This window comes from Cotesia typhae, unplaced genomic scaffold (assembly GCF_013202065.1).
Source record: "Cotesia typhae breed Kobodo isofemale line unplaced genomic scaffold, CoteBio_Ctyphae contig_4, whole genome shotgun sequence".
NCBI classification, from domain to species: Eukaryota; Metazoa; Arthropoda; class Insecta; order Hymenoptera; family Braconidae; genus Cotesia; species Cotesia typhae.
The window spans coordinates 4,501,991-4,512,886 of NW_027423748.1; the positions used below are offsets into that span (position 1 = coordinate 4,501,991).

The following is a 10,896-nucleotide window of genomic DNA, read 5'->3' on the forward strand; positions in this document are numbered from 1 at the left end:
ATTCAAGGTTTCACATCCTGTGTTCGAAAAATCTGAGAGAAGGTAATTTTATTTATTGGAGATTGTTACAAATCAATGTTTTTAATGAACTCTTTTCTTTACCCCGTTGCAGTCTCTCGGCATAAAAATAAAATCCATATAAATCAAAACTTTTGATAATTTTCGTACACTGACAAAAAAATTAACTTGATTCAAGAAGAAAAGTGATTGAATCTACTAAAATTTATTTAAATCACAAAAAATTTCTTAGTTCAAGAATTTTTCTGTTTGATTCAATAACTTTTTTAGATCAAGATTTTTGTCTCTTAAATCAAATTAATTTCTTTATCAATATGCTTAACACCCTTATCAATTATTGATGTAAAGTAAAATCATAAAATTAATGTGCATGATAAAATGGGACTGAGGTTATTAATGTACACAGTTTTATTTGTATAACAAAAAATTTTATTTAAAGTTCTTAAAAGAAAAGAATAAAACATTGTAAGAGCAAAAGGTCAACAACAATAAATAATAAAAACATTTTTCGGACAATAAACAAGTATTCATCAAGGCAAGGTAAAATTCACGTTATAAAATATTTTAACCAAAAATAGCCGCGGATCTGTAGGCTGCAAATGGTGCACCGAAGAAACCAGGATGTGCCGCAACTACTGGAGCTGTGGGTGCTGAAATTATTGGTGCCGAAACAGCAGGAGCAACAACGTAAGGCGCGGCTAATGCTTTTGTACTGATATCAATTCTTGATGCATGAGGTGGAATATTATGAGGAACTGCATGAGCATATGCAACCAAAGGGGCTGCTACTGGCAGTGGTGCTGCTGCTAATGGTGCTGCAACAACCGGAGCGATCACTCCTGCCATACTGATTTGACAGGCGCAAGCCAGTAAAATGGCACAGCTAAAGGTCAACTAAAAATAAAAATTTATTATTGATAAATTATTAGCTATATAAACCAACGGTCAAGTAATGAGTAATTAATGAGTAAAATTTTTTGAACCTACACTCATCTTTCCGATCATAATTGAAGTATATTGATTAGTTTTATGTATTATTGTTGTCTTCACTGGACTGCAGTTGGAACTTGAATGATCATTGTTTAAATATCTTTCGCTTTTATATTCACCAAGACTCATTGAATGCTTTCTTCTTCGACGTGATTCAATTTTGAATGAGCTAATTGTTACGCAATCGATGACGCAGGTTTCTTATATTCGCTGTTTTATACTATCATTTTTAAAACATCCTTTAATATCACGTACATGTACGTTTTACATTTTTACCATCAACAAAAATTAGTCAATTATATAATAGTGAATCAAAAGTTTAAATACTATCAGTGATATAACTGATTATTAGCCAGTATTATTTAAATAAAAACAATCGCCGTATATATTTATTATTAATGTACAATCGATATAATATGTATAATTTTCTTTAAATCATATCCATATGAGTAGTAAATTAATTAAATTAAATTAATTCGATACATAAACTGAATTTTATTTTAGGGTATCCGCGGGTGATAAATTTTATTATTCACTGTTTTTAATGATTCTATAGATATTACACGGAAAGAACAAGATGACACTGGATATCATCCCAGATTATACTGAGTGAAAAAAAATTTCAGATAGTAGTTAGTATAATCCAGATTATACTGGGTGATATCTGGATTATACTCACTGTAATCTGGATTATACTAGCTACTATCTGAAATTTTTTTTCACTCAGTATAATCTGGGATGATATCCAATGTCATCTTGTTCTTTCCGTGTAGAGAGTAAATAATTTTTTTTTCCAAGTAAATCAGATAATTTTACTTCAACTTTTTTCAGAAGACACTACACAATCTCTCATATAGCATGTCTACCGAAAGGGAAAGAAGGACCTAAACTAACCGTCCACCTTACAGCAGAAAATAAATTGTATTCATAATTTTAACTGATTCTATATATATATATATATATATATATATATATATATATATATATATATATATATATATATATATATATATATATATATATATATATATATATATATATATATATATATATAGAGTAAATAAAGCCTATTGCTATAAAATATTTATAATGAAAAAAAAATATTCATAAATTTTGATGTTAATAATTATTTAAGTGTCATGACTGAAAAATATATAAAAAAAAAAAAAACCATTCGGCAACCCAAATGGAAGTAGATTTCTCAAATAGAGAAAATTTATTTTTTATAAAATAAAGTAAATAATAATATATAACTTAATTCATTAATTAAAAAAAAAATTCAATAATTAATTTAAAACTATTTAAAAGTTATTTGAAGAAAAGGCAGTAAAAACATGGAATTTTTGAATTTTCAAAATTTTGAAATGCTGTAATTTTTAAACTAATTATCTGATTAAGCTCAAATTTGAACTCGAACTTCGTAATCGTCTCTAGAATATGTATGTTGAGTTTCATTAAGATTCCTTAAGAATTGTAGACGCTATCGTGCTGACAAGCCGCGTTATGTCGTATATATGTAAATACATACATAAATTTTTGAACCATATGTATTTTCTGACAGCTAGATTTTTATGAAATTTACTGAAAAAGAAACATATATATTAAAAAAAAATATATATATACTTGAATAATGAATAATATACTCATATCCATAAACGAAATACAAATATCTTATCGCAGTTTAAAGTATTGGTGACAAACATTATTTTGACTTAAAAAATGTTGGTCTTGAATGTTTCACTGACATTTGAGAAAGTTATATAACTAATTAAATGGCTTCTTTTCTTGTATGTAGTCAAGTCACAGATTTTCGTGTCTTTGCTATTATTTATGGCATTAGTTTGACCTCTTCAATCCATTGTTACGTATTATTCTTAAAAAAATTTTTTTAATTGATATTTTTGGTATTATTGCTCACGTTGATGTTAAACAGTGAGATATTCACTATCGTATACTGATTCATGTATAAATTTTTTCCCTTTTCGTTGCATAAAAAATATCGTATTTCATTATTCATAGCTTAGATGATTTTTTGAAGATCAAGTTAATATTTTCAGCCTCAAAATTTTTTAAACCAATTAAGAAATTTGGGATTTCTTGTATGATCATTTTTATTACAATAAACTTTAATGTATAAAAATCTGTTAAAACTGAATAGAATTAAATGATGAAAAAATGTTTGAATTCCCACAGGTAGTTTTTTTTTTTTTTTAATCGCAAATTTTGTATCATCAAATGGAAGAGATAAGCAAGATTATGAGATCAGAATTGACTTCGATAACCGATTACTTAAAATAGTTTGCAATCGGAAGCTTTTGATTCTTAATGGATTCGGATTATGCAATTCAATTACAATCATGAATAATGTAACATTTTTGATCAATCACTTTCTTATATAATATATTTATTTTTATACTTCGAACGATTTTTCTGTCATGTAAATTAATTTTTCTAATATCAAATTTCTACCATAGAATTACCGCAATGATAAGTCATATGTCAACAAAAGTACATAAATAATGATAAGAATAATAATAAGTAAATTATTTTGAGTGCATTACTCTAAAACAAGGTTATTTTTTAATACTACGCAATCACTTCCACATAAAAATAAATTGTAAATGAGAAAAAAAATCATTTTTAATTATGCATTAAAAGAAAAATTAACTTGATGTAAGAAAAAAATCATTAAGGGAATTTCATAATCTTTAATTGAGCAGCAAAATTTTTGAACGAAAAAATTTTTTGGATTTAAGTAAATTGTACTTGAATCAAGAATTTTTTTGATTAAATCAAGACCATAAAGTCTTTAAAATGACTTTCTTAGTTCATGACTTTTTCTTTTAATTCAGTTAATTTTTTTATCAGAATACGATTCTGCAGCAAGAAATTTTCTTTGTAAATGATGAAATTCATGAAGAACATGAAAAAATTCTAACAATTTAATGTAAAAAATTGACCCTAAATTTAAAAATTTTCTTCTTTAAGTAAAATTTTTTTTTGACAAACATCTAAAACATTGAAACATTTAGAATGATGTCTATTATATATTATATATATACTCCCTCTTTATAAATTCCGAGAACGAAAAGTCAGAACAATGGTCAACAATGCAACGATTTATGCCATGAATTATTATCACTACATAATAGCAGTAAAAAAATAAAAGTTATAATTATACTTAAAAAATGTTTATTTCATTAGATAACACGTATAAAAGATTTAAATACTAACAATTCAATTATAAATTCATTACTTTTTAAAAACTAATGGTCCGGATGCAACGGCTGGTGCAGTGTATGCAAGTGGATGAGCTGGTAGAGAGTACGCAAGTGGATGAGCTTGTACGGAGTATGCAAATGGATGGGCTGCTGGAGCAGCAAAAGCAGCTGGTGCAGCAATAGCTGCTGGAGCAGCAATGGCAGCTGGTGCAGCAAGAGCAGCTGGCGCAGTGTAAGCCAAAGGCGCTGCCGCAAATGTATTGTAATTCCTTGCAATTACTTGGCTACTCCGTGCAGTAACTATTGGTGCAGGGACTGCAGATGCTACTAATGGAGCTGGATGTACAATGCCTGCTGAAGCAGCCGCAATAAGGGAGAAGATGCACTGAAAAGAAAAAAGAAGAAATGAGTAAAGAATAATAAAAACTAATTTTGATTAAAAAAAAAAAAAAGTAAGGAACTTTGACTTACGATAAGGCTGAACATTTTAATGTCTTATTGTTTGTTCTTCGAGTAATCAAAAGGAACTAAAAACTCACCAGCTATTGATCCATTTTATACTTATTGAAACTTAACCCCGCCACTACGCATCAAGTACGTTTTGCAGTAATTGTTACGAAATCATCACAAATCAGTAAGTATTCAAGACAATACGTGAAAGTATTTTAATTCAAAGCGAATCGTACATTTAAGTATTTCAAGACCACCATCACACTTCATGTGTTTTATAATAAATATTTCGTTTACTTGAATTAATTTAAAAAATTTGTACTAATTAAAGAATCAGAGTTGGTTTCTACAGGTTGAAATTCTACGTAAAAAATTATTTATGATAAAAAAATAATATTTAATATAGCTTGGAGTTATTAAAAGTTCCTGTTATTGAAATACATTTTTGTGTGCGTTAATCTTCAAAAAAGTCGAGGGTGTTCCGACAAATGGACGATAATTATGAAATTATATAATTATATCTCGTTATTTAATCTATTATACAAGTTGTGAGGACATGGGTGATTCCATTACTTTATTTGTATGCTGAAAAATTTTGAAATACCCATTGCTTATTATTTAGGGATTATTATACAACCGTCCCTTATGCGTTGCCGATTTATTACTTGATCTATTAATTATTAATTTTATGCATAGTCATAATAAAAGTCTAATCTCATTTCTATATATATTTATAATACATTATAAATATATTCTAATGTAAACGAATATATTAGTTAATTAATAAATTCATTACTGTATGTTCATAAAAATAGACTATCAGTTCAATGAATTGTTGATTTTAACATTTGAATATCTTATATGATCCTAAATCTCCGTACTATTTAATTGGTTATTAAAGTGTTGAATATTCAAGAATGAATAAAAATAATTTATTTATTTATTTATTTATTTACAGTACTTTTATAAGTGGGAAGTAAAATTTTGATGTAAGTAAAAGAAAATAATTACTCATAAATAATCATAATTTTTTTATACCCTCCAGATGTCTGTTCTATCAAAATTGTTTATCATTAAAAATAATCTAATGTTGTGCATAATTTTGTCTCACCCTTCAAAATCTTTTTGTCTATTTTTAACGAGACTTTTGTGAAATTACTGCTAAATACACCAAAATGCAAGATTTTACGATATACTGAACGGATGTTGATGAAACTTGGACCACAATCCGTGAATTCTTGATCTGCACATGACTTGCGTAATCTACATAATCTTTGGATTTTAAAACCTTAATCACACGGTTTAAGAAAGTAAGTTTTCAAGAAATGTCTAAAAATTACGTTTCAAGACAACCAATATGACTGTAAACATTTTAAAAGAAAATAAAAATTTCGTTCTGCTTATACTACAAAAAATACAAAAACAGAAACTGTTTATGAAGATTTTGTAGGGATGAATTCAATAATCAAAAATACTTAACTCAAAATTTATTTGTGTATTGCAAATATTTTTTAAGCCAGAATTTTAATTTATAAATTATTATTTATTTCGATTATTCACATTTTTCTTTTCGCAGTATAAAAATTTCATATATTTATTATTTTTGGCGGACTGTTTCTTATTATTATAACATAAAATATTATTTATTGACTTTTGTTTGTCAAAAAAATAATTTTTAAAAGTAAACTCCCGAAGGAAACAATAAAAATTTTAAATAAAAAAAAAATAATAAATAATTATTAGATAATAATAATCAATCTAATTTATGAGATAAAAGTTTAGATATAATTCGTACAAATTCATGATAGAAAAAAAAATATATCGTGTATCTAAATGAATTAACAATGACACAAAGAACAAAGAGTGGTGGTTAACAATCTCTCTTCGGTTGTTGATCGTCACGCTCGACAGGTTCTCTGTGAGAAAAATACGTCATGACCCTGAGAACTTTGCTTCTTGGGGGTATAAAAGCTTTTAGATTCACTTGGATCTTCACAGTTAGCCTTCAACTTGCTTATAGTTCGAATCGTAAACACAAACCCTCTCCATAATCATGTTCAAGCTGGTACACTCATTAGTATAACACTACTATAGATACATACACTGAATCGCTATGTTTAACTATCAATATTAAAAATTAGATTTCTAATTTTTTTTCAAACAATTTTTTTTTTTTCGTTTGTAACTAGAAAAGACTAATCCAAAAATTTTCTATTGCAGTGTGTTTTCTTCGCCATCTTGGCTTTCGCCGCTGCTGCACCGGCTCCAGCTCCAGGACCATCACCATTACTCCAGTATGCTGCAGCACTTCCAGTGGCATCAAGTAGCCAATCAATCGTCCGAAACTACAACACACTTGCTGCTGCACCACTCGCATACGCTGCCGCTCCAGCATACGCTGCAGCTCCAGCATACGCTGCAGCTCCAGCCTACTCTTACCATGCTCCAGCTTACGCCTACCCTGCCCAATATTATATTTAGACAATCAATATATAATTGAAAACTGAATCGCATCAACATCACATTTTTCAAAAACAATCCGTATCGTTTTGGAACTATCTGCATCATAATTCTAAATTTATATGTTAATTGAAAAATAAAACTGCCATTCAATCTTAAATTTATCTCAATTTTTTTTATCTACCTTGTATTAGTTAATAATATTCCATATAATTACTACACTGTTAAAAAAATTAACTTGATTCAAAAAAAATTATTTTCAAAATTTTTTTTAACTAAGAAATTATTTTCTATTTAATTTAAGTAAATTTTGGTTGATTTAGAAGTAATAAAATTTTCCGAAATAATTTTTTTGAATTAAGATTTTTTCTCTCGAATAAAGTTAATTTATTTAACAGCATAAAACCGTCGGAAAACTAAAGTATTGTTTTTGCTGGAGGAAATTGAAATTTAAAAATAAGCAAAAAAAGGTGCGACAAATTTTTATGTAATTATGGAAATCTGCGGTAACTGCGACTTTGATTAAGAAAGAAGTAGATAGAAGAAGAAGCATGTAATTTTCTGAGAGGGTGCTCGGTAAGTACGCGCGGTCAATGACTCTAGATGAAGGACTGCTTGGACCTTGGTTGGGTTCTTTATACTTAATACTCAACTTTCTCTACTACTCTATACATACGTGCAAGTACCTCAAGTTCAAGTTCACTAAGTATAAGTACACATATGCTGGACATTCAGTAGGTAGCTAACCAGTTCTCTATAGCGCAGTTTACTTCGTTGGTATTACCTTTTACTTTTAATTGGATGACGCACTTTGCACACTTTTAGATTCAGATACTGCTGCTTATTTTGATGATCGAATATCAAGGTTCATTATTGTTATCATTAATCATTAGCATTCAAATTGAACATTTCGAGTACTTTAAAACCCATTTTATTTAAATATACTCCTATAATTGGTAGGTTTCAGTTAATTATGTATAAATGAATACTTTTAACTCATATTGTATAATGACTTTGCCGCATAAATGACCGTATTTTCGGCAAGATATACAAACAAGACGTAATTGACAATTTAAACAATGCATAAAAATCAAATAAAAAATTTATTGCGTTCAATTTAAAATAATAACACAAACCTTCGACATATATAAAAGTTTCGTTGCATCAACATGATTGATATTTGAATAAAATTTACTGATAATTCTATGAATAATAATTTAAATTGAATGTCAAACTATACTGGACATTGATACATTTTTTTTATTTATATTTTTACGATATCAAATTTTTAAATTTACCTTAAAAAGTTATCATTAGGCATGAAGGATACGTTGAGTTCTTGTTTATTTATTTTTTTTTTTATAAAACTAAAAATACCTGAGGAACACTAAAAAATTTTTGTGTATTAAATTTCTTTAAACGCTTGCAATGTATATCGGTACGCGCGCAGTTATGTAATTTTACGGAATTATTGTATTTTAACGTAACATGAAATGAAATGTTTCAATTAAAGTTAAAAAATTGAACACTATGTAATCCTTATACTGTCAGTGTTTAAAATTTTAACATGAAATCAATTACACCACACCCGAAACCATCTATGTTTTAAGGTAATGAGCTTAAAGTTTAAGATGATAATATCATATTTCACATTCTGAGGCTAAAAGTAATTGTTTTTAAAAGTTAATCCAAAAAAAAAAATTGACTTAATTCAAAAAAGAAAATTTGAAATTTGAACCGATCAAATTTTACCTAATTAAAGATTTTTTTTCATGTGATAAAAAACAAACAAATTCTTGAAAATAATTTTCTTAAAATTTTAAATCAAGTGAATTTTTATCGGTATAACAATAAATGAATGACACCTATAAGTATTAAGTTTCGTTTTCTAAAAGGTGCAATTCCAATTTCTTAATTTAAGAAATTATTTCACCCTGATATTTTATACTCACTCAAAGAATCAAGTTTCATTGGAGATTATTTTTTACGATTTATCAAAATACCCAAGTGTTTGTAATAAAATCGACCAATGAAGAAAGACTGGTACATTTGATGATCATTTGTATCAATCTCTGCAATCATGCATAATCATAAAAAGTATAAAAACATATAAATAAAAAAAGTGAGTAAAACAACTTTGCAAGTTTCTTAAACAAAATTTTCCACGTTATAGTTTCAATGATTTCCGTTTAAAATCGAGTAAATCCTAAAAACAAATAAGTCTGACCACGCCTGGATCCCATGTCCTTGGAATCGGCACTCAAGCCCTTCTCCTATTTCTCCTACCTTCATAAAAGTAAGTATACTATATACAAGCTTTTTTGCGAGCATCATCGTTCATTGGCCGAGAGTGTTTATCGTGTTAAAAAAATCAAAACGAATGTAATACCGCCGGGGGAGGTCTCTGATCCTACTCTTTGTCTACTGGACTATATAAAGATGAGAAAATCATACTTTAGCATTACTCGTTCTTGAATCAATAGAACAAAGTTTACAAACCCTCAAGATGTTCAAGCTGGTAAGTTTAAATAAATTGTTAATACTTTTTAAGTTTATGCTCATTCAATAATATACTTGTTTTATAAGGTTTGATGTATTTATTCCTCATCTAATATGAAAAACGTTGTTTCAGTTTTTATTTGCCGCCATCCTTGCCTTCGCTTCTGCAGCACCTGGGTACCTAAGCGCAATACCAGCATACACTGCATACTCTGCACCAATACCATATTCTGCACCTTTGACCTACAGCGCCTACAGTGCACCCAGTTACGCTTACTCTTCACACTACGCACTTCCGTATGCATACGCCGCAAAACCAATTGCATACGCAAGTATTTAATTGATCAACAAAATGACTCCTGTATTGACAACTGATAGCACATAATATAAGACTCAACAATTTTATTTTAAATAAATATTTTTTTCCAAATTTTTATTCATTACAAAAATTACAAAAAATTATTTTCACTGTAATTGAATATGAATATTGAAAATGTTTTTCTATGTTGGCTATTAAGTACTTTTTAAAATTTATTAATGTAATAAAAAATTAAATTTATTGCATAAAAATTATTTTTTTTTTTTTTATTATTATTATTATTATTATTAAATTACTCCATTTTCATTTGATCCTTGTCGATTGATAGATTTTTTGAAGAATTTTTTAGTTGATTCAAAATTATGCATGCAGAAAAACTCGATTTTTAAAAACTTATAGGTGAAATTATGGATCTTAATTTCGTTGTTAATTCGAATGTTCGTAAGAAAATCTGAATAAATATACGAGTAGTCGTTATTATATCACACTCTTGATAAGAAATATTAATTTGATTTAAGAGAACCAATTTTGAACCCTGCTAAGAAAAAAATAATAATTTTTATCTAAAAAAGTAGATAAATTTATTAAAATAATTTTTATTTAATTCAAATAAAGCTATTCGATATGTTTGCTTAGAATAGTCGAGGCAGATATTGATATTCTTTCGTCAAGAAATTTGTAAACTGAATTAAATTCTTAAGCTAAAAAATGATTGTCGGGACGATATTTTTTTTTTTCAGCAAACAATTTTTTGTAACTCATGTTCAAAGAAAATCCTGGAAATGTATCATTTTTAGTAGGGTTATTAGTTTCATACATTGGACTCAGGTTTTCATTGAATTTCATAAATTTTATAAAAATGAAATTTAAATTAAACTGAATTGAATTAAAAATCAATACCATGTTATCACAATCGAACAATTTTTAAAAATTTTATAA

The 10,896-nt window shown here is 27.5% G+C and overlaps 3 protein-coding genes across 3 annotated transcripts; 1 reads left to right on the forward strand and 2 right to left on the reverse strand.

Moving 5' to 3' along the window:
* Nucleotides 1-359: 359 nt before the first annotated feature.
* LOC141527368 (uncharacterized) lies at nucleotides 360-1,618 on the reverse strand. Its single transcript, XM_074242795.1, has 2 exons — nucleotides 1,006-1,618; nucleotides 360-912 (listed from the first exon to the last, which is right to left on the reverse strand). Exons 1-2 carry the CDS (start codon nucleotides 1,135-1,137, stop codon nucleotides 583-585), a joined length of 462 nt encoding a protein of 153 aa, XP_074098896.1. The 5' UTR covers nucleotides 1,138-1,618; the 3' UTR covers nucleotides 360-582.
* A 2,161-nt stretch (nucleotides 1,619-3,779) lies between these two features.
* LOC141527370 (uncharacterized) lies at nucleotides 3,780-4,715 on the reverse strand. The gene is made up of 2 exons (XM_074242797.1): nucleotides 4,701-4,715; nucleotides 3,780-4,614 (listed from the first exon to the last, which is right to left on the reverse strand). The coding sequence occupies exons 1-2, from the start codon at nucleotides 4,713-4,715 to the stop codon at nucleotides 4,261-4,263; spliced, it is 369 nt and encodes a 122-aa protein (XP_074098898.1). The 3' UTR covers nucleotides 3,780-4,260.
* A 1,948-nt stretch (nucleotides 4,716-6,663) lies between these two features.
* LOC141527618 (uncharacterized) lies at nucleotides 6,664-10,281 on the forward strand. Its single transcript, XM_074243187.1, has 4 exons — nucleotides 6,664-6,744; nucleotides 6,900-7,146; nucleotides 9,584-9,657; nucleotides 9,772-10,281. Exons 1-4 carry the CDS (start codon nucleotides 6,733-6,735, stop codon nucleotides 9,976-9,978), a joined length of 540 nt encoding a protein of 179 aa, XP_074099288.1. The 5' UTR covers nucleotides 6,664-6,732; the 3' UTR covers nucleotides 9,979-10,281.
* The last annotated feature ends 615 nt before the right edge of the window (nucleotides 10,282-10,896 follow it).

Bases quoted from the DNA above. Each gene is read 5' to 3' on its own strand.
- LOC141527368 (XM_074242795.1), bottom strand. From the start codon at position 1,137: ATGAGTCTTGGTGAATATAAAAGCGAAAGATATTTAAACAATGATCAT. The intron at 913-1,005 runs GTAGGTTCAAAA...TTTTATTTTTAG, and splicing joins TTATGATCGGAAAGATGAGT to TTGACCTTTAGCTGTGCCAT.
- LOC141527618 (XM_074243187.1), top strand. The intron at 7,147-9,583 runs AATATTATATTT...TATAAAGATGAG, and splicing joins AGCTTACGCCTACCCTGCCC to AAAATCATACTTTAGCATTA. The intron at 9,658-9,771 runs GTAAGTTTAAAT...ACGTTGTTTCAG, and splicing joins CCCTCAAGATGTTCAAGCTG to TTTTTATTTGCCGCCATCCT.